We start from the raw sequence: 24,673 nt of genomic DNA, 5'->3' as shown, positions 1-24,673 counted from the left end.
CATTCGGACAAGAGACCCCTATGTGGCTGAAGAAACAGGGAAGCTTTTGGAAATGGAGCGGTTTTTTTTGTATCCTCTACTGTCTTCTTATATGGGTTACTGGAAGCGAATATAAAAACGCTTAAAACAAACAACAGAACCTGTAGTCCGGTTACACATCGAGACTGATATTGGGGTCGGTTTCGCGGTAGCACATTGGGTTATACTTAGTCAAATGTTACTGTGATGATGATATTGGGTAAAACATTGCGCCTTATAATTGTCAGACCTATGAAATTTTCGACATTTTTATGCAATCTGGTTAAAAAAAGAGATAAAGAGATTCGCAAAAAAGCGTGAGAACATTTCAAATATTATACAAAGCCTGTTTGTGCTTTTTATCATTTTTACCACAAAACAGATTATTTTCTTTGAAGATATTTCAAATAGCTAAAACATACACAGCAAAACAACTACAAAACTTTTATTGCAAAGGATGCAGACTGCAAAAACTCAAAGATGAACGTAAAAGTTCAAGACCTTAAAACGTTTATTAAAAGTTTTGCAAAAAAAAAACTTTTGTCAGTTAAAGAATTTTATAAGCTGATTTTGTTTACTTAACTACAGTCTGAGCTCGAGATTTCGTGCATAACGTTTGACTGCAGGGCTCAGTGATAGAAAATATGAAATTGTGAAAACATTTCAAAAATTGGAGCGTTTTCAGTATCTTTCTTTATTCGCTATTTGCAGCGATTTGTAAGTAACATACTAAACACTAGTGTCAGTCATACATGTGCTTGACAAATGTACAATAAAATGTGTAGAGATGCGCGCTTTAAAAAAAAAAGCTGCGTACTAAAATTATAGAGCTTACTATAACTTTTTTTTTGTTGATAAAATATTGAGTCAAACAGAAACAATAAGATATTGAGAAAATCATTTATATTTTGGCGGGGACACGTTTTCCATTCGTACTTTAATGTTTTCCATTTTGTTTTGTTTTTGCCATCATCAAACTTGAGGCTCCTGTCAAATTTTCGCCGTCCACACCATTTGATGGTCACGCACTGACGTTACGGGTTTCTGTGTGCACAATTAAGATAAAACGCCTTCAATAAAAGGATTATGAGCATTAAAACATACTTTCAGCTTTGTTTCTTTTTAACTATTTCTGTCCACGTGAGTATTTTTCGTTACTTTATTTTTTTTTGAAAGGATCACTTAGATTGGATCCTTCTAAAAAACAGATATATTCTAAACGGAATGGTAAAATGCGTTTGTATGAAGGAGTTGGTCCAGGGAGCGGGGGCGTGATCGACGTTGCACGTGTCCATTACCACTTGGGGTGATACTTGGGCACATTTTATTTCTTTTAGATTTTATTCATTGAAGAGATGTAAGCTTACAACTCAGACGTCAATGGAACGTCAGTCAGACATTTAAAAAAGTTTAAGCATATTTTAGTTTAATCTAATTCAGTATTTACGTAATAATAATGATAATAATAAAAATGATAATTTTCATGTTCAGATGATCCAAGCTCCCGGAAAGGTTGAAATACACATGATCAAGTATGTCAACCCGAACGGACTGACGGCAAATCGTCGTTGCTGTGACCCGGTGAGGGGCAGCAGAAAGTGTGAGGGGGAATGTGACCATGCATTTGTAGTATGTTTGGATAAAAGAAACGGGTACGTAAACTGGAGACAATAAAACTAGAATTGTACATGTGTATCAGAGTTAATTCCACCTCTTATTTTTACAGCAAATACAAAGGAACTTTTTCAAGGCGATTTCGTATTTTCAGGGAAGAAATGTTCTAAATGTTAAAGGACATTCTATAATATTGTGGCATATTTATCAGGCTGGCCAACCCACGTAACTTTTGGATACTATACACGGTAGCATTTTACCTATATTTTCCCTTTTTCATGAATGAAGTGCGTCGAAGACAGCAACTGAATGTTAGCTTTTCTCCGCACAAAGCGTCTGCCACCCGTCCTCAGTACTTTTCTCAAACACTTCGCGCATGACTAACTGTATAAATAACGTGCACACTTTCGAAATGGGGCGAAGTGTTTGAGAAACGAAATGAGAACTGGCCCCGATTTCACGAAAAAACTTAAGTAATTACTTAGCTAAGTCTGTTATTTCAAATGCCTGTGTTTGCTCTTTATGTGTCTTTAATGTTGACTTTTTCAGCTATAACAGAACCGTATGTGTCTATTTCATTAATTAAAAGACAACAATTATGAATTCTAAAGAAAAAAGAGTATAAAAATAAAAAATATACTAAGAAAATACTTAAGTTCGTTATATCGTGCTTAAGTAGAAATGTGATATTTGCTTGACTAAAATAAGTACTGCAGACAAAAACTACTAACAATAGTATAATTTAGCTACAAATAAATTGTTATAGAAAAAATCAACATGAAATAACAAGAAATTAAGCAATAGCATAATTTTGAAATAACATACTTAACTAAGTAATTACTTAAGTTTTTTCGTGAAATCGGGGCCTGATCGTAGACGTTTTATGCAGAGAAAAGTATTCATTTTTCTGACTTCGAGGGTCTTAATACCTTATGAAAATCCGTCAAGTAATAAGGAAAATATAAATAGACAAAGTGATAATTTTCTCCATGCGTACAATATCTAAGGGTCACGTGGTTTGGACTCTTTTATCGAAATCCCGATTTAAATCTGACTTTAGTAAAACAATAAAAACGTAATAAGGAACCAAGAACCATATAATTTGTTTTTAATGATATTTATTGCTTGTCAAATATCAGTATCTACAACGTGAATGAGTTGAATCCTACAGCAACATAACATGAAAATCTGCGTTTTTTTAATTACATAGATATTTTCTGTAAAAGTATTGTTTTCCATACAGTCCGACCAGCACGTGGGCGTGTCCATACGGTCGCGTGATAACTGCAGGAATAAACGACAAAAACACTATCGTCTTCGGGGATACAGTAGGCGGCAAGAAAAACCCGATGATTTTCCCGTTCGAGAGATGGCCGGTAAATGCTTTAAAAAACCTTCTTTAACCTTTAATTAACACAGTATAACAGACTTTTTAAATGCACAGGAGCCAGTATCAAACTTGTTGTCTATAAGGGTCTTTATTGTATTATTGGCGGGGGAGGGGATGGGGGTGAGTAGTGGAATGACCTATATTACAAACATTTTGGTGAATTGCCATTCTACCCTACAAAAAGTTCGATACCTGCCACTATGCTTCATTACCCATGTACGTGCTTGCTATGAAATCGAAAAGTTGGATATTTTCAACAATAATCTACGAGGTAGCAGAAGAGAAGTGACACACGCCAGCGAGGCTGATATGGGAAATGTTATTACACCCGAGGCGCTATTTGAGGTTGTTGCGATTTTTTTGAAGGATGACACGTTCGAGGAAAGATTTTAAGTATTATTGCGCGCGTGAATGTAGAATTAAGATAGTTCAGGGTCCTGATAGGGGTAAATTTGATCCTTTTCTAAGACAAAAAAACATATTGATTATTGTAAAAGAACACTGAATGAATTCACTGCACTCATTTCTTCGGGTTTGACTCGGAAGTTTGGGTAACGGGTACCGCCAATTACACCTCATCTTACTTTATAAAATAATTATTCCATATTTTACTTAATCGTCATCAATGTTGTGTTTGTACTTGTTGATCGTTTGTGCCGATAAAACCCTGTGTCAACACTTTTTTTTTATACCGGAAGAAAAAAAAAGATGTTTCAAATGTACATTCGAGATGATTTTCCTTTCCGTATGTCAGGGTTAAGCTTTATTCTGTTATTTCCGAAGCTTAGATGAAAACAGCTCTCATACAACCATTAAGAAAAAAAGAATAGCTTAGAATGAATTTAAAGAAAATAATATTAACATTTTTAACAAATATGTTACAGAACCTGTATTTATTTTTATGACTATAATGTTACTTTTAATCTTAGATTTAAGATAAAAATCTAAAATAGTGTTGGAAGCTTATATATGAAAATAAAATCTGAGAATCTTTATGAATAGTTTAATATTTCTTCCAGGGTTCTATGAAGTTTAAGGTACGGGTTGAAGACCACGATCCCGGCAGAAATGATTTTGTAGAACTTCTACGTACATACTTAGACATAACTCCAGACAGGTCAAGAGAGAAGTCAACGCCGCATGCTGTCAACATCAACATGCGAACAAAGTATGTCCATACAGCAAGATTTGTTTTTATCACTTAATGTAACGCAAAAAGTTTTGACGCTGATCGGATTTGACAGCCCAATCTTATGACCAATTACATAAAATAGCAAATTTTGTATTAAACTGATTTTTCACCTTAATGTTATTTAACTTTATGATATTATATACTTTTGACTTTTGTCAAGATCCGATTACATACATAAGTATAAAAAAAATTATTTAATGTTATGTCGCCAAAAATCTGGTGTTTAAGTAAAAACAATTTGTCGAACTAAAGGACCCGTATTCGTCTGTATTTGAGACTTTAAATGGTGAACTTTTTATTTACAACATTATTGTCTTTTACCAAACGATTTTGTGAAATGTGGTCCAAATATATCTCTTTAAAATACAGCTACAAAGATTTCTGAAAATGCCGACATTGCCGTAGCACATTAAATAAAGTTATGACAAGCTAGAATTTCGGCGTTCCTAAGTCTAATATGACGGAACAAGATCTTAGTGCAAGATGGAAAAGTATGCCTACTACTAGCGATTTTGTTCTGTTAGAATTTTTGTCGAACAGATAACTTTCTGAAAGGATTTTTTTTTATCTATTTACAGATTAGAAGCCACATCTAGAGTCTATTGCGACCAGTTTTATCATGGTCCACAGTGCATGTCATTCTGCGAGCCTCATAACAATGCTAGCGGCCACTACACCTGTAACGAGGCCAACGGCGAGAAAATTTGTATGAAAGGTAAACCAGGCATTGTTCAGTTCTTGCAGGGCTATGCTTAACATGGTTCAGTTCTTGCGGTGCTAGGCATAACATGGTTCAGTTCTTGCGGGGCTAGGCATAACATGGTTCAGTTCTTGCAGGGCTAGGCATAACATGGTTCAGTTCTTGCAGGGCTAGGCATAACATTGTATAGTCCTTGCAGGGCTAGGCATAACATGGTTCAGTGCTTGCAGGGCTAGGCATAACATGGTTCAGTTCTTAGGCATAACATGGTTCAATTCTTGCGGGGCTAGGCATAACATGGTTCAGTTCTTGCGGGGCTAGGCATAACATGGTTCAGTTCTTGCAGGGCTAGGGATACCATTGTTCAGTTCTTGCTGGGCTTGAACTAACTGCGTTGCATATATGTACTGTAATAAAAGTCTTACCCAAACCCGAATTCAATATGAGCATGCCTATATTATGATTGAAAATAAGCAAATCTAAAACACTGGAAAATTTCTTGAAAATGTACATTGTGGAAGTTTTATGACTAGGTCCAAATTCTTAATTTTTCACAATTCGCCAAATACCAGTTGGAGTCCTAACATTGCTGATTATTCTAATGTCGTTATTTTGAGTTATTTTACATCAAAAGAAACACATTAGCGCTGACTGTTTAACATGGGATATAACAAATTTCCTGGCAACACAATTGCTACCCGAGTAACGGCTACCATGTATTTTTTTTATTCAAGCCTCTTATTAGTAAAACATGTAGAGCTACTTTAATAACTGTTATTAGTCACACCTCCATTTAATAAAAGAAAAGTCAAATACTTTCCAAGTCTAAAATCGTAAATGTATTACAGGTGTCATTAAATAAATACCAGAATTCTTTTCGCAAACAACTTCATTGCATTTGTGGGAGAGTAACTGCCCTGTATGATGTTGTGTAACTGCCTTACGTGGATGTGCTTGCCTGTATTGGCAAGTGCTGGAGTTAATGGCCGGGGTAGCTGCTCCATCTTAGATGAAGCTATACAGTACGGTTTCATAGAACATGCTCGATAGGAAGGTATAAATGACCAATAAATGTCAAATTGTTTTCGGATCACCACGAATGAGTCACTGCTTCAGCATTTTTTCTTTGATGACAAAGTGATCAATGAACTTTTGTTTGTATGTTGGACAGGTCTTGTGTTTTTCTTTTTTGTTTTCCTCCTTCATTAATTACGCCATTAACACCAAAAGCTGTTTCAGCGGGGTTTTTTTTTTGCAACCAGGCATAAAACAATTTAGAAACTGATATTTGAACTTCTGCAAAATTGGCCAGAGTTTCGATATCATACAACGAATAGTCATATGAGCCGCTCCATGAGAAAACCAACATAGTGGCTTTGCGACCAGCATGGATCCTGACCAGACTGCGCGGATGCTAACAGTTTCTCTAATTGCAATAGATTTTGAAAGCAAACAGCATGGATCCTGACCAGACTGCGCGGATGCGCAGGCTGGTCTGGATCCATGCTGGTCGCAAAGTCTGTATGTTGGTTTTCTCGTGGCGCGGCTCGTATTCTGTGTTAATTATTCTAATCACACATTTTACATAGTAGTAGCAACAACAATAGTAGTGCTTGTAGTACCAGCAAGTAAAACAACGTTGTTACCAGTAGTAACAGCCACATTTGTTGTAGGCCTAATACTTGCAGTAGCATCATCAATAGAGCCAGAAGCAGTAGCAAAGGTAGCGCTAGAAGTGGAAGCAATAGCAGGAATAAAAGTGCTAGAAGTGGAAGCAACAGTAGGAATAACAGTGCTAGAAGTAAAAGCAAAAGCAGGAATAATAGTGCTAGAAGTGGAAGCAACAGCAGGAATAACAGCGCTAGAAGTGGAAGCAATAGCAGGAATAACAGCGCTAGAAGTGGAAGCAATAGCAGGAATAACAGTGCTAGAAGTGGAAGCAATAGCAGGAATAACAGCGCTAGAAGTGGAAGCAACAGCAGGAATAACAGCGCTAGAAGTGGAAGCAACAGCAGGAATAACAGCGCTAGAAGTGGAAGCAACAGCAGGACTAACAGCGCTAGAAGTGGAAGCAACAGCAGGACTAACAGCGCTAGAAGTGGAAGCAACAGCAGGAATAACAGCGCTAGAAGTGGAAGCAACAGCAGGAATAACAGCGCTAGAAGTGGAAGCAACAGCAGGAATAACAGCGCTAGAAGTGGAAGCAACAGCAGGAATTACAGCGCTAGAAGTGGAAGCAACAGCAGGAATAACAGCGCTAGAAGTGGAAGCAACAGCAGGAATAACAGCGCTAGAAGTGGAAGCAACAGCAGGAATTACAGCGCTAGAAGTGGAAGCAACAGCAGGAATTACAGCGCTAGAAGTGGAAGCAACAGCAGGAATAACAGCGCTAGAAGTGGAAGCAACAGCAGGAATTACAGCGCTAGAAGTGGAAGCAACAGCAGGAATAACAGCGCTAGAAGTGGAAGCAACAGCAGGAATTACAGCGCTAGAAGTGGAAGCAACAGCAGGAATTACAGCGCTAGAAGTGGAAGCAACAGCAGGAATAACAGCGCTAGAAGTGGAAGCAACAGCAGGAATAACAGCGCTAGAAGTGGAAGCAACAGCAGGAATAACAGCGCTAGAAGTGGAAGCAACAGCAGGAATAACAGCGCTAGAAGTGGAAGCAACAGCAGGAATAACAGCGCTAGAAGTGGAAGCAACAGCAGGAATAACAGCGCTAGAAGTGGAAGCAACAGCAGGAATAACAGCGCTAGAAGTGGAAGCAACAGCAGGAATAACAGCGCTAGAAGTGGAAGCAACAGCAGGAATAACAGCGCTAGAAGTGGAAGCAACAGCAGGAATAACAGCGCTAGAAGTGGAAGCAACAGCAGGAATAACAGCGCTAGAAGTGGAAGCAACAGCAGGAATAACAGCGCTAGAAGTGGAAGCAACAGCAGGAATAACAGCGCTAGAAGTGGAAGCAACAGCAGGAATAACAGCGCTAGAAGTGGAAGCAACAGCAGGAATAACAGCGCTAGAAGTGGAAGCAACAGCAGGAATAACAGCGCTAGAAGTGGAAGCAACAGCAGGAATAACAGCGCTAGAAGTGGAAGCAACAGCAGGAATAACAGCGCTAGAAGTGGAAGCAACAGCAGGAATAACAGTGCTAGAAGTGGAAGCAATAGCAGGAATAACAGTGCTAGAAGTGGAAGCAACAGCAGGAATAACAGTGCTAGAAGTGGAAGCAATAGCAGGAATAACAGTGCTAGAAGTGGAAGCAACAGCAGCATCTAGTGACAAGCACAGTAGCAACATGTATAGAACAGACGCACCAGCGGAATGTAGAGGTGGAGTTGTTACAACAAGAATAGCAGCAGCAGAAGCAATGATGGTAGAATAAATGTCAGTGTATTAGCTGTTTGCTAACAGAAACAGTAAACCTAGTCACGGCCGTTAGTCATTGATAATTGGTAATTGAGTTAAAAGTGGTAGTCATTTTTGTAGCACCATCAGCACCAGACGTAGCAACAGATAGGTCATGCAATTGAAAAAACTGAATTGTGGTGATACATTTACAGCATTAATACTGTTTTCTTCCTTAGGTTGGTCTGGCAGAAACTGCGACAAAAGTCCTAACGACTGTATTGGTCATACATGTGAGAATGGGGCAACATGTGTCGATGAAGTGGATTCTTATTCTTGTAAATGCCTTCCACGATATAAAGGTTTCCAGTTTTATTATGTACAGAGTTGCTTAATGTTGCCATTTAGTTATTTTAAAGTTATTGCGATGTTGTATTATGTACATAGTTACTTTATGCTGCAGTTAAGTTGCGTGTTAAATTATGTACAGAGTTACTTTATGCTGCCATTAAGTTGCGTGTTGAATTATGTACAGAGTTACTTTATGCTGCCATTAAGTTGCGATGCTGAATTATGTACATAGCTACTTTATGCTGCCATTAAGTTGCGATGTTGTACTATGTACAGAGTTACTTTATGCTGCCATTAAGTTGCGTGTTGAATTATGTACAGAGTTACTTTATGTTGTCATTAAGTAGCGATGTTGAATTATGTACAGAGTTACTTTTATGCTGCCATTAAGTTATCTGGACTTTACTGCAATGGTGTTTAATGCCCAGTTTTTAGTCCCCTACTGATGGAACACTGGATAGGATTATAGGAATGCCCTCCGCCCGTCCGTTCGTCCATCCGTCCGTCCGCCCGTATGTCCGTCCGCAAATCTGGATTCTGCAATTACTCAAAAAGTATTCAAGCTAGGTTCATAAAACTAGGTATGTGAATAGAGGACAATATGTTGATTATGCACGTACATGACTTATACTTGTTGGTCAAAGGCCAATGTCACTATTGAAGGTCAAGTAAAAATTGTTTCTGATCGATAACTTTTATATGCGTTGATGTATTATCTTAGTGCTACATGCAAACGTTCCCCATCATGAGACAATGTGACAACACGACCTATGTTTGTCGGTTAAAGGATAAGGTCACTGTTTACGGTCAAGTAAAAAATTGTTTCTGCTCCATAACTTTTAATTGCATAGAAGGATTTTTTTATTGCTAAACAGAAATGTTCCCCATGATTAGACTATGTGTCGCGCACATGACTCATGGTTGTCGGTCAAAGGTCAAGGTCACTAATTAAGGTCAAGTACAAACACTAACAAAGTTTGTCACCGATAGGGGACTTTTGTATTGCCACTGCAATACTCGGTCACTTGTTAATGCTGTCATTAAGTACTTTGAAGTCTTAAAGATAGTGGTAGTTAAGTCCTCTTGGAAATCTTCGAAACACTTTTATAATTTCATAAACTTGATTCTGTAACTTCAGATTAATATTTTATCATTCTATAAGTATATAACGGAAGCAGAAATGATAAAAATTTGAATTCTTTAACCCGTTTTGTTGCAGGAAAATACTGCGAAACCTACCACGACTTTTGTCAAGATTCACCTTGCAAACATAATGGTGTCTGCGAAAATATAGAACGCGGTTTTAAATGCACTTGTGCCTTAGGGTATGTAGGAGACAAATGCGAGTTTGAGATCAATGAATGTGATCCTAACCCGTGCCAGAATGGTGCTGTTTGTCATAACTTGATAGGAAAGTTCGAATGTGAGTGTGTTGGATTTAAAGGCCTAACATGTACCGATGACGACGATGAATGTTTGAAAAACCCGTGTAGTAACGGAGGTACTTGTCAGAATACGTTGGGTTCATACAACTGCAAATGCAACGAAGCATGGAAAGGAAAAAATTGTGAAATTGATATCAATGAATGCGCGAAAAACCCGTGCAAGAACAAGGGAAAATGTATTAACTACATGGGAACATATATTTGTAAATGCGCCGAAGGCTTTACTGGTAAGCACTGTAAAACTGATGTGAATGAATGCTTAGAATCACCATGTGGTGCATTTGGTACCTGCCAAAACACACATGGTTCTTTTAAATGTCTATGTGCTGAGGGATTTTTTGACAAACTTTGCAATGCGGACACTGATGAATGTGTCAAAGATCCGTGTTTAAATGACGCGACATGTGAAAACACTCCCGGTTCATACAGGTGTATTTGTGCGGAAGGATTTCATGGCCAGAACTGCTTACAAGATGTAGATGAATGCAAAAGTTTAGAATGTCATAACAATGGCACTTGTGTAAATACTAAAGGATCATTTCACTGTGACTGTAACAGCAATTTTACTGGTAAATTTTGTGTAGAGGATATAAATGAATGTATAGTGTCGCCGTGTGAAAACAGGGCGCGTTGTAAGAATACTATTGGAGGATTTGAATGTCAATGTGAACCAGGGTGGCGTGGCCCTTTATGTAATGCTGATATAAATGAATGCGATCTTGATACCTGCAAAAATGATGCGACATGTGTAAATTCACGAGGATCATTTCAATGTATTTGCCAAGAAGGTTTTGAAGGAAATGTTTGTTCAGTTGATACAAACGAATGCGACTTTGGCATTTGTGAGAATAAAGGTACATGTACGAATACATATGGTTCTTTTGAATGTAGGTGTGCTGATGGGTATAGGGGACAGACTTGCAATGAGGATGAAGACGAATGTTTAAAGATGCTATGCATCAACGGAGCTACATGTCACAACACTTTTGGCTCTTACCGCTGCGAATGTGCTACAGGCTGGGAGGGAAAACATTGCGAAACTGACATCAACGAATGTACAACGCACAGTCCTTGCGAAAACGGCGGCGAGTGTATAAATTATCTTGGAACGTATGTTTGTAAATGTGTCGAAGGTTTTTTGGATGAACATTGCGCAACAGATCTTAATGAATGTGATCGGAAGCCATGTGGCAGCTTCGGTTCATGTGAAAATTCACATGGGTCCTTTATTTGTCATTGTAATAGCGGATTTCAGGGAAGTCTGTGTAACTCTGATATTGACGAATGTGAGAATAGTCCATGTAAGAACAACGCTACATGTAACAATATACATGGCTCATATTCATGTCTATGTGCTGACGGATTCTTGGGACATGACTGTATGGCGGACAAAAATGAGTGCTTAGATAACCCATGCATTAATAACGGTTCATGCACAAATTCCATAGGGTCATATAACTGTCAATGTGTTGACGGTTGGCAAGGACAACACTGTGAAATTGATGTTAATGAATGCAATGAAAATCCTTGTAAAAATAAGGGTAGCTGCAAAAATGTGATTGGATCATACCATTGTGAATGTAAAGATGGATGGACTGGAAACTTGTGTCAAAACGACGTGAATGAATGCGATTTAGGAGCATGTAAAAACGAAGCAACATGCGTGAATTCAGAAGGCTCATTTAAGTGCATCTGTACCGAGGGCTTCAAAGGAGATACTTGTAACAATGATGTTGATGAATGCGAATACAGTATTTGTGAAAACAACGGTAAATGCACCAATACTTATGGATCGTTTCATTGTAAATGTGCAAGTGGTTTCAAAGCACTGACTTGTAATGAAGATATAGATGAATGTTTAGAATTTCCCTGCAACAACGATGCTACGTGCACTAATACTGTCGGGTCCTATACATGCTCTTGTGTATTAGGGTGGGAAGGAAAACATTGTGAAAATGACGTAAATGAATGCACGGAAGTTCCATGCGGTAAATACGGAGAATGTAAAAATTTGGTTGGAACATTTGAATGCCAGTGCTATCCGGGATGGACGGGAAAACTGTGCAAGAAAGATGTGAACGAATGCATTTCAGATTCATGCAAAAACGGAGGAACGTGTATAAACTCACAAGGATCGTTCCGATGTTACTGTCCTGATGGGTTTAAAGGTTCGGCTTGTTCAGAAGATGTTAACGAATGCCACTTAAATGTTTGCAAAAATGGCGGCAATTGTACAAATACACACGGTTCGTTTTATTGTAAGTGTAAACCTGGCTTTGATGGTTTAACTTGTAATGAAGATATTGATGAGTGCTTGACAAAGCCGTGCAGCAATGGTGCAACATGTGACAACACCATCGGCTCGTACTATTGTCAGTGTGCCGAAGGATGGCACGGGAAACATTGTGAGATCGATATGGATGAATGCAAAGAAAATCCATGCGGTAGACATGGTAAATGCAGAAATCTCGTCGGTTCATTTGAATGTGAATGTAACCCCGGTTGGCGAGGACTTGTGTGTCAAAAAGATGTTAATGAGTGTTATCAGGATATATGTAAAAACAATGCCCCTTGCAGAAATTCAGTTGGTTCTTTCACTTGTTTTTGTCCGGATGGATTCAAAGGCGATGTTTGTGAAGAAGATGTAAACGAATGTGATTTTGGAGTTTGTAAAAATAATGCCACGTGTACAAATTTATATGGCTCATTTGATTGTAAATGTGAGCCAGGATTGTTGGGCCTTACCTGTAATGAGGACATCGATGAATGTTTGACAAATCCGTGCAACAATGGCGCTACATGTCATAACACATACGGATCGTTTTACTGTGAATGTTTAGAAGGATGGCAGGGCAACAAACACTGCGACAGCGATACAGATGAATGTCTGGAAAATCCATGCAAAAATAATGGGATCTGCAAAAATTTAGTTGGCTATTTTGAATGCGAGTGTCAACCAGGATGGACAGGTTCACTGTGTTCCAAAGATGTCAATGAATGCGAATCAAATTCTTGCAAGAATGGCGCGATTTGTAAAAATTCAGTAGGCTCGTTCAGTTGCGTTTGTCTTGAAGGATTTAAAGGAAAAATCTGCGCTGATGATGTAGACGAATGCAAATATGACATATGTGAAAACAATGGTACATGTACAAATACATATGGTTCATTTGACTGCAAATGTCAGCCAGAATTTACGGGGCTTACCTGTAACAACGATGTTGATGAATGTTTGACGGATCCCTGCAGTAATGGAGGAACTTGTTATAACAGCGACGGGTCTTATATATGTAAATGTGTAAAAGGGTGGCACGGAAAACATTGTGAAATTGATACAGATGAATGTGATAATAATCCATGTAAGAACGAAGGAATATGTAGAAACCTTGTTGGGTCATTTGAATGTGAATGTAAACTAGGTTGGAATGGCACTGTTTGCTCAGAGGATGTCAATGAATGCGTTTTAGATGGGTGCAAGAACAATGCCTCATGCAGTAACTCAGAAGGGTCATTTAGTTGCTTCTGCTCTGAAGGATTTCAAGGGAAAATTTGTGCAGATGATGTGAACGAATGTGCATATGGCATTTGTGAAAACAATGGTACTTGTACAAATACATACGGGGCCTTTGACTGCAAATGCGAACTCGGTTTTAGAGGGTTAACTTGTCATGAGGATAAAAACGAATGTTTGAAAAATCCGTGCAGTAACAATGGCATCTGCACTAACACACATGGTTCGTACATGTGTACATGTGCTGATGGCTGGCAAGGTATGAACTGTGAAATTGATACCGACGAATGCACTGAAAATCCTTGTGAAAATGGTGGAACCTGTAAAAATTTAGTTGGTACTGTTGAATGCGTATGTACCCCAGGGTGGAAAGGAAAAGTGTGCGATGTAGATGTTAATGAATGTCATAAATCTATGTGTAAGAACAATGCAAGTTGTGTAAATACGCAAGGATCATTTAATTGTCACTGTACTGAAGGTTTTCATGGTGCAATTTGTTCCGAAGACGTTAACGAATGTAAATATGGAATATGCGAGAACGGCGGTACTTGTACAAACACGCATGGATCTTTTGATTGTAAGTGTCTAAGCGGATATATGGGATTAACTTGTGGTGATGATGTAAACGAATGCACGGAAAACCCATGCAGCAACGACGCTACATGTAAAAACACCATAGGGTCATATACATGCGCATGTGTTGATGGATGGCATGGAAAACATTGCGAAATTGATACTGATGAGTGCAATAAAAACCCGTGCTTTCATGGAGCAAAATGTAGAAATATGGTGGGTTCGTTTGAATGTGAATGTAAGCTTGGATGGACAGGTGAGCTCTGTGAACAAGATATGGACGAATGCAGTATGGATATGTGCAAAAATGGCGCGACGTGTTTAAACTCCCATGGATCGTTTGTTTGTTTCTGCTCTGAAGGATTTCAAGGAAATGTTTGTTTGGATGACGTCAATGAATGCGAGTATGGTATATGCGAAAACAACGGAACATGTATAAATACGTACGGTTCATTTGATTGTAAATGTGCAGGGGACTTTTCAGGTCGTACATGTAATAATGATATAGATGAATGCCTCAAAGAACATCCATGTAGTAATGGAGCAACATGTCATAATACTGTGGGATCATACAGCTGTGAGTGTGCAGACGGCTGGTATGGTAAGCATTGTGAAATCGACGACAACGAATGTCTCGAAAACCCATGTGATAATAATGGCATATGCATAAACACATATGGCTCATATACCTGTAAATGTGTGGACGGTTTTTCTGGCTTAACCTGTACTGAAGACGTTGATGAATGTTTGGTACGTCCTTGTAACAATGGCGCTACCTGTAGCAATACGTTAGGGTCATACTTCTGCGAATGTCGCAAAGGCTGGCAAGGAAATCATTGTGAAATAGATGTAAATGAATGCAATGAAAATCCTTGTGAAAATAACGGAACGTGTATAAATACATACGGTTCGTTCAAATGTATCTGCCAACGAGATTTTTCAGGTTCTATATGTAATAATGATATTGATGAATGTCTACAGAACCCATGTGGTAATGGAGCCACCTGTCACAATACCATTGGCTCATATTTCTGTGAATGCAGCGAAGGATGGATTGGTCAACACTGCGAAATAGACGTTAACGAATGCAATAAAAATCCTTGTGACAACAATGGCATTTGCACCAATACCTATGGGTCATTTAACTGTAAATGCGAACGGGGGTATTCTGGATTCAATTGTAATGAGGATGTAGATGAATGTATACAGAAACCATGTAATCATGGTGCCACCTGCACTAACACTATGGGATCATATGAATGCGAATGTGCCGATGGATGGCAAGGAATGAACTGTGACGTAGACATAAATGAATGTGGAAACGATCCGTGTTTTAACAATGGTACGTGTATAAATTCTCTCGGGTCGTACATATGCCAATGTACTGAAGGCTTTAAGGATGCTGTTTGTAAAACTGATGTCAATGAATGCGACAAAGGACCATGCGGAGATTTTGGGACTTGTGAAAACACATATGGTTCTTTTTCTTGTAAATGTGCGGAAGGATTTTACGGCAAACTATGCAATTCAGAGCATAATGAATGTGCAGACCATCCATGCAAAAATAATGGAACGTGTTACAATTTACCTGGTACATACAGTTGCAAATGTGTAGAGGGATTTTCTGGTAAAAACTGTTCCTCTGACGTCAACGAATGCGAAAGTATTGAATGCTTTAACAATGGTACGTGTGTAAATACATTTGGATCATTTTACTGCAAATGTTCTGACACATTTTCTGGTGCACTCTGTGATGACGACGTTAATGAATGCCTCTCCTCGCCATGTAGAAATGGCGGCACATGTAATAACATTGAAGGGTCTTATGAGTGTCTCTGTAACGCTGGTTATGAAGGTTTCTTTTGTCAAAATGACACAGATGAATGCTCGACATTACCTTGTGGCGGGTACGGTTCATGTCTAAACAGTTTTGGCTCGTACTCGTGTTCATGCCAAACGGGATTCTTTGGTTTTCACTGCCACAAAGATGTAAATGAATGCGAGGACAGTCCATGTAGAAATAATGCTACATGCGAGAATGAACCGGGGTCTTTCCGATGTTCTTGTACTGACGGGTTTTTGGGCAAACTTTGCGAGGAGGACCTAGATGAGTGTTTACAGTCACCGTGCATCAATGGAACATGCAACAACACGTACGGTTCGTTCGAATGTGATTGTTTCGATCGTTTTCGTGGCAAGCTTTGTGATACCTACGTTAGTGCTATTGTGAAGGTAAGTACATTGTAATACAAAATACATATATTTACTTGTACTTTTTTAAAAATAAAAATCACTATATAAGTGTATGTCATTAAGTAGTTTTATCACATTTAGATATACTGGCCCCAATATCACGAAAAAAAAAAAACAAACAACACCTTTTTTCTATTTCTATTATTTCTATTTAAGTACGATACAAGGAACTTAAGTATTTCCTTCAGTATTCGTTTTCAGTAAAATTCAGAATTGTTGTGTTTTCATCTATGAAAATTAGCCACGTACAGTTCCGATATAGATTATCTGAAAAAATCAATATTGAAGGCAACAAGCATTTAAAATAACAGACTTAGCTAAGCAATTACATTAGTTTTTTCCCCATAAAATTGGGGCCTGATGTACTAGTATCTATCAGTAACGTTCTTGTTGTTGATAATTTATAACTGATATAGGCGCCTACTGATTAACACTAAGGGGACCGATAACCGAAATCATATTTGCCTGAATGTCTAGTATATCTATATCACATGATCATGATGATGGCTTTATGTGCGTAACACCTCAAGCTATAAATAGCATATGATATATATATATATATATATATATATATATATATATATATATGTTATCATAGTCCTAGTTTAAAGTGTTGACATAAAATAAGATCAGGTGACGAAGGTAATAAAACAGTACGTTTCTACAACATAATGCAATGCATGTATCTTAAACGTACTTATCAGACTAGAGTGGAGTGGCTATGAAAGATATTAATGTTTTCAGTATCATACACTATCTTTCTATACTTTAAAGCCTGCATATATACCATTTAAACTAATTGGCCCCAGTTCAAGAATTAGAATAATGGTTACTTAAATAAATTGAAATAAAACAAAAACATGCAACGCTGGATTTTACCAAAACAGGTGGAAATACCTGCGTAATTGATTAATTACATGCTGTGATATGTTTTTATTTATAATCATTTTATGGTGATCAACCAAAAAACATGAAGTAAAGATGAAAGGCTCCATAAAGACGTGATATGTGTTGTTATATTTTAGTAATAAATGCGTCTCAATAGTGGAGGCGTTCTGCACTTGGTGCGCCCCTTCCCCCTCAGATCTGTCAAGCATGTGTTTTTACGGGTTTTTTTTCTATGCAATGAAAAGCTAATGACATGACGATGAAAACTTTTCAGCTCGCCTCGCTCGCACATCAATAAAATTATTTTTAACACTATGAGGTGCGATGTTAAATTTTCTGTCTTTGTTATCAACACAATTTAATTAATGCATAACACATGTCTCGCACGTCATCATTCGCTAAAGACCGTTTGAAAGTTTAAAATACATACGTTCCGCTATCTCATCATACAACCACCAAACGATATTAATTTGATATCTACGCATATGTCCTTTTGGGACAAAATGTATTCCAGCGTAAGTCGTGTCTCAACGATAACATGTGACAACATCTCAACAACAATTGTTACGGTGTTCGTCGCTCCATGCGATATTGTTGACTCGATTATTATGTGTAATAAAACATTGATTCTTCGTTTTTATGAGTAAAAAGATGATTTTAAGTGAGATTAGCTATGTTAGCTATATAACTAGCGAATAGAATTATACACTCTACACAAATGTTGCCATCAGCGTCTCACATACAGTGTTACAGAGTCTCAACAACATAATTGTCATTGAAGCAAATATTTTTAAAATTAGTAAGACAAATCAGGAAGACAAATAAATCAATCGTCGTTCACAAGCTGAACTGTTATTCTACAGTATAGTCTTGCAGGCCGGATAAAAAGTCTTCGTAATGAGTGCATACAACTATATAATAATTCAGTTTTAGCATAAATTAAAACATATAGTTATAATGTTCTGCGATAAAACCAAATCTCTTCGGGGTTTGTGAAAACGCTTTCATTTTAAATACCACTGAATGCTGCAAACACTGCTGGTGACTGCTGCAGAAATGATTTTATTCAGCTGAAACACTACTTTTACATTCAGTTCTAAAGTGTGTGATGCATACCTATGTTTACAATTTACGTTATAAAGCGGGTAGTGAACCTGAAACAAAAGGGGAATAACACAGTATTGTGTAATTTGTGTCACAAGCTTCTTTTTTTTTTGCCTCTTATATAAATAAGGTTTGGTATGTCAAATCAAATGCGATTCATTAAAACATACTTACACCCAATACAAAATCGCTTTTATGATACATTTAGACTTTATTAAGATATTTGGAAAATAAAGGAAAAAATCGTGTTAAACCCACCGGAGTTCTTTAGATTAATATACATGTACTACAATTGGTATTGCCTTCTGTCAAGGGACGAAAGCCCCTGGACAAGTTACATTCTTTGATCACTATCTGAATTATCGACATAATTCTTTTCATTTAGACTTGTTGATATAATTAGCTAAAATATAAATAAAAAGTTTGTAACACTTGTCTGCGTTTTCGTAGCATCATCGGTTAGAATGTGGAACATGATATTAAATAAAGATTAGCGGTTTTAAAAACAGGTGCAGACAAAATTATTCACCTGGAAGAATCTCAGCCAGGTCGTATTGAGCGATACCTTAACCAATTGCCGTTGAGATTTTGTCACATATTAGCGTTGAGACACGACAGAGTAAGAACGTACCACTCCAGGGGTGATAATTATACGTGTATTACCTATTACATTCATTTCTTTTTTATATTTCAGAAACCCTGGGCGGTCACACATTGGTACGCTATTCTAGTCATTGTCACAGGCGGGGTAATCCTTTCCTTGTTACCTGCAGTCATTTACGTCAACAAAAGACGGTAATTTTAATGTGTACTTTCATTATGCATACATTTGACTTCCACTTACTTTTGTTGTAACAATTTGTATGTCTGAGACAGAATTTGTTATATTTTCCGGTCCTTTTCGAACATGGACTTTATTCATGTTATTTGTTTAACAGAATTCAGATAAAGCCGTGGATAGGAAATATTAGGGTGTTGCACATTTCATTGCTTCCCATGAATTGTAAAAACCGAGTGTACTATTGTTTTGCTTTGTTGCATTCTTTGTTTCCAGCGGATTTTCTTACATATTTCAGTCAATGATGTACCATTTAGAGTTGATTATTATGTCTCCCCCTCCACCTCCTCCCCAACTGTTGTTTTTGCCCTGTTCATCCGTCCGTCCGTCAGCCAGTCTGTCCGTCCGTCACACTTCCTTTCCGATCAATAATCGAGAACCATTTGATCTAGAACCTTCAAACTCCATACGATGGCAGAGCTTATGGAGTAGACGACCCCTATTGTTTTTTGGGGTCATTCCATTAAAGGTCAAGGTCACAGGGGTCTGAACATGGAAAACAATTTTTGATTAATAACAAGAACCATCTGACCCAGAATGTTGAAACTTCATATGATGATTGGACATGCAGATTAGATGACCCTTATTGATTTTGGGGTCACTCTGTTAAAGGTCAAGGTCACAGGGGCCAGAACATGGAAACCCGTTTCCAATCCATAGCTTGACGGAACCACTAGGTCCAGTATGTTGAAACTTCATGGAATGATTGGACATGCCGAGTAGATGATCCCTATTGCAGCCAACCATCAGTCGCTCCTGTCCTCTATTGATTTCTTGCCTATTACTACATGCGTTTTTCTACAAAAGCATCCTTAAGATTGTTTTCAGTTTATTGACGTATTGTTTTGTGATTCAGAATACAGATGTCAAGGACGAATGGGAGTGTGCGAAAGTGGGTATCCCCGGAAGACCTGACTTCTAACGGGTATGATAACATTGTTCATAATGGCGAAACTCCACAGTATGGTAGAATAATCAGGTATCTTACTCCACATCGTACGCACAGATAAACAGACACGGTGAAGAGAAGCGACAAAAATAAACTCCTTTGAGGCAGGATTTTTGGCAACTCCGTAAAATGAAAACACACGCGTTTCTCTTTAATTAACGATAATATTACCTTCGTTTGTAAGAACTATTTCTTTTGTGACATTTTTTATTCTAGTCGATATATCTATGTATGCGTGCACTGTAGTTTTTGCGCTATGTCTATATTTTTTAAAAAAAATATTTAGTGTTTGATCAAATTTTGAAGCACTTTAAAGAATTTTACGTGAATTCACTTGTTTCACCAATTGAACATGTTTATGTTATATTGCCACCCAAAGAACACAAAGGTACAAATAAAAAGTTTTAAATCAATGATCACATTTAAGTCTATATGTATATGCCAGTGATATCAGAGTAAGAAATTTAAAATGCACATGTTTCCACGTACGTACTGTTGCTTGAACAAAAAATGAAAAGACCCTCTGGAAGCATAGAGCAACCTAGAACTGGTGAGAGGTAATGAAAGTGTGCAATCCGCCAGCGTACAAAGCATCCCTGATATACGTTTGAATGGACTGCACCGGAAATATAATGAATGGAATCCGTGAATCCAAAACAACAGAAATAATACTAGCAAGAAGAAAGTTTGGGACAATTTTACTGACACCTCGCAACACCCTCGGACCACTGTTGTGAATGTTGAGTTAATGAAATCTGCAGTCAAACAGTATATATAAATATAAATATATATATATATATTACGTTGTTTATACATGTCCCGGTATGTCCTGATTTAAATCTGTCGGATTTCAAGCACACAATAGGAAACATCATAAACTCACTAAGTGTATTTTGAAGAATGCCCTTGATAAAATGATAACCTATATATATTCTGGCACGTATACAGAAACTCTGTATCTTTTATCCCAATGTCACTTTCCACAATCGTGATCGTATCGCATATATTAACTGATATGTCATCATTTAACAAACGACAACAAGTTAACAAACCATGTCAGCAATGCAGCTATGTATAAAGTGTTCCATATAAAGTTCTGGTTCAGTTCTAATTAAGAGCCTCAGAAAGACACTCTTCAAGCAACGGGTGCCGAGACTTCCGGGATTCGAGCACACGGCCTATGGACCTGAACTCCGGTGCTCTTTCCTGATTTTAAATGGGTGTATTTGGGGCACAATCAGCTAATGTCACAGTCCCTACCATTATGAGGTCTTCGTTTCAAACTCACAAGGCGATTCAGTGGAAGGGAGACAATTGCGGTGAAGAGGTTGGAAAGAACGTATAACATTTGTGTGCTCTTGATTTTCATAATCTTGCCAGTTTTATCTTAATTCTGTTTCAGTAAACTTGTTTCCTTAAGTCACAGAAAGCTTCTCTACACGGATCAGAGATATCTTGAATATGTTATTTACTGATTTCAGTTAGATGTCGTAACCTGTTTAATATGTTGTTATATTTTCTGTTTTCAGTTGGATTTCTCAAACTTCTGGTTATGTTATATTCTTTTTGTATGTTTGACACGCTGGGCAGAAATGACAACCATTGCCGAATCAAATGCATTTTCAATTTCTTAAGTTTTATTTTTCTGGCCACAACTAGTCATCTTATCAGTGTAGGAATACATGTAAAGTAACATTGTTCATTCGTGTTTATTTTCTTATAATATCTCGGTAGTCCTTTGAAATTCTATCATTATTAATAACTATATATCCCCCACGACTTAAATAATCACTATGTTGCTTTTATTTACATGTATCTACATGTTATAGTTTCCATATTTCATTATAATAATGTTTTTTTCAAATTACGTCAACAATGTAATTATTGATCTCGAGTGAAAATGTTCAAGGAATTTGTGAGAGGATAATATTAGAGTAATGTTTATTTTAGTTACCTGAAAACACTGACTTGCACGGGTATTACCAGGATAAGTTCTTACCAAAATATAAAATACTGTCTTTTTACGTCAAGGAACGAGCTGTTTGTTCAAAAACACATTATTTTACTTCATTTTTTTTTATTGATCTTTACAATCGTATGTTTAAAGGTCCATAATGCTTTAAATTTCTATTTTAAAAAAACAGATGAAACAGCTTTCCAAATAAATGTTATATGTAATTACATGGTTAGAAAAGCACTACTTTTGATATTGCACTTGAACTGTTATAGTTAGGGCCCGATAAAGGGAGGTAATAAAAACAATATAATCAATACAACATTCTAATATATTCAGCAGTATTTAAACTTTCGACAAATGTTTTAGAAAGCATATATCGATAATAGGATTTAACAAAAATCAATGCATTTTATGTTCAAAACAGAAAATGTGGCAGCCACATTTTATACAAATGCATTATGAGCCTTTAAACTTGAGAACCATATATTAGACTGACTTACATGTTTTCCACTTTTTAGCAATACCATTTCAAAGAACGTTACACACTAGAAAAACTTGAGAAATACATGTTTGCATCTGAACCGAAACTAGCAGTTACATGTAATGGTTTTACATGTCAAATTTCCATTAATGTCACTTATACACTTCTGTTTTATCAAAACCTAAATTAGCGTAATGCTCGAAATATTACTTAAACATTCTAACCAATGACGGTACATTTAAATTTTGGCTTCTTCATTATTCGTTTAAACTGAATAAAATTCGGATTAAAATACTCAAAATATATTCTTTTTAATTGACCTTCCTGCATTTTCTTTGAAAAGTGTCAACTTAAGTCTTTAAAAGGAAAACTGGAAATGTAATTTTTACCGAAAAAAAAAAACAATAGGCACTTATCCACGAAGCTTAATCACATACGTGTTCTCGGAAATCTTAACACTGTATTTCGGTGCTTTAAGTGCGCCAACACGTCAGTGCGACATACCATACAAGTACCTGTCGCGTCTAAAGGGCGCCAAACACATCAGAAGGAAAAATAAGTGCGCCGATATTTGTACCCTGCGCGCTAATTTATCTTCCTGGCTCTTCAAACACGCCAGAGCTAAATGGCTGGAGTCAACCACCATAGATTTATGAAATATAAGTGGTTTCAAGGTCCAATAAAACATACAAGGAATGGAACAATGCTGAGTACTATTTTTACCTTCTATTCAATTTATGAATTATAGAGTCTTTCATCCTGTTAGCACAAGGAACTCTTATTGGACAATCGAATAACAAACTTATATCAAGGTGAGTAAAAGATTCAAATAAATAGAAATCACTAACTTGAGGTCGCCAATATAGATGTAACGCAAATTTGCCAGCGAACGGCAACTGTATAATGGCACATATTTCCGTTTGTTTAATTCTTTAACGTTTTTCTGTACTAATACTAATATGTCGTTTTATATATCTTACAAAATATCTATTGAACTTATTTTTAATTTTTAGATATAACGTATTACTTTTCAGATACTTACAGTCTGTTTGTTCTGGGAAGGGCCCTTGAGAATAATGGAATAACTTTTGGCCTAACACATTTTATAAATGTGACGTTTGCATGCGTGTGTGTATATATATATATATATGGGTCCATGTATTGTTTAAAAAAGATCCAATAAATGGCAAAGAAGACTCAATATATATACAATAAACTGAGTATAAACTAACTCAGTCACCCATACAGCTCTCCACAGGTTAACAATTGATGCTAATTTTATGGAGCTCTTCCCAGGGGTTAAGAAAATTCTGAGCGGACACGAAGTTCAGCTATTTACCTTGGACCTAGGGACCTTGGTCGTACGCTCTGCACATCGTTTTGGTGAGGTAACAATTCTTGTCAGATTTATGAAAAATTTCCAAGCTAATTTTTAACAATATAGATCAGGCAAGAATTTACGCTATTTGACCCTTGACATCAAGTTGTGACCTTGACATTGGACCTAGTGTACTGCACGTCATATTGATGAGGTTAACAATGGTGCTAGTTTCATGAAAATCTACCCTAGTCCACACCAAATTGATTACTTGGTCCACGGATTTCCCTCTCCATTTTTTCACTGTATAGGTGCCTTTTTTACGGTGTAGCGAAATGAATTCATAAGATTTAATACCTTTGTCCATTAGAACACCAGGGAAACATGTTTTAGCCTTTGTATTTGTCTCAATATGCAAAATTGACAACCGATATGACAGTTAGATTGTGTAAATAAATCTGGAAAAGGTCATTAGGAAGAGTTATCGCGAGTCATTTTCTTCTCAAGATGGACATCAACATTTCATTATTTAAAACAGTGTCATCAAATAATAATTGGTGATAAGAACAAAACTTTTGCTGCTATCCTTAAATGCATATATGTACATGATGTAACACTGAATATGTAGTCCAAAATTGAAATTTACCACCTGTTCATAATTTAACTGCAACCAAATTATTGAAATTTCATTCTGTATGTTTGATACAATAGTAATTATTTCTGACATCTATAGTAATAACAATTCTATA

At 37.1% G+C, this 24,673-nt stretch overlaps 1 protein-coding gene across 1 annotated transcript in view; it reads left to right on the top strand.

Annotated features, from left to right (window-relative positions):
* LOC123530455 (fibrillin-2-like) overlaps window positions 1-21,863 on the top strand; it is a 29,602-nt gene extending 7,739 nt beyond the window's left edge. Inside the window, exons 2-10 of the mRNA XM_053520797.1 lie at window positions 1,510-1,670; window positions 2,182-2,194; window positions 4,042-4,190; window positions 4,793-4,929; window positions 6,504-8,287; window positions 8,499-8,628; window positions 9,830-16,368; window positions 19,076-19,176; window positions 20,076-21,863. Coding sequence (XP_053376772.1) covers window positions 1,510-1,670; window positions 2,182-2,194; window positions 4,042-4,190; window positions 4,793-4,929; window positions 6,504-8,287; window positions 8,499-8,628; window positions 9,830-16,368; window positions 19,076-19,176; window positions 20,076-20,229 — 9,168 coding nt within the window. The 3' untranslated portion in view covers window positions 20,230-21,863. The remainder of the gene's footprint in view (window positions 1-1,509; window positions 1,671-2,181; window positions 2,195-4,041; window positions 4,191-4,792; window positions 4,930-6,503; window positions 8,288-8,498; window positions 8,629-9,829; window positions 16,369-19,075; window positions 19,177-20,075) is intronic.
* Window positions 21,864-24,673: the final 2,810 nt, after the last annotated feature.

The sequence above is a fragment of the Mercenaria mercenaria genome, chromosome 13 (genome assembly GCF_021730395.1).
Source record: "Mercenaria mercenaria strain notata chromosome 13, MADL_Memer_1, whole genome shotgun sequence".
Taxonomy (NCBI): Eukaryota; Metazoa; Mollusca; class Bivalvia; order Venerida; family Veneridae; genus Mercenaria; species Mercenaria mercenaria.
The sequence above is the reverse complement of the archived record's forward strand: the minus strand, read 5'-3'. Positions and strand labels throughout refer to the sequence as shown.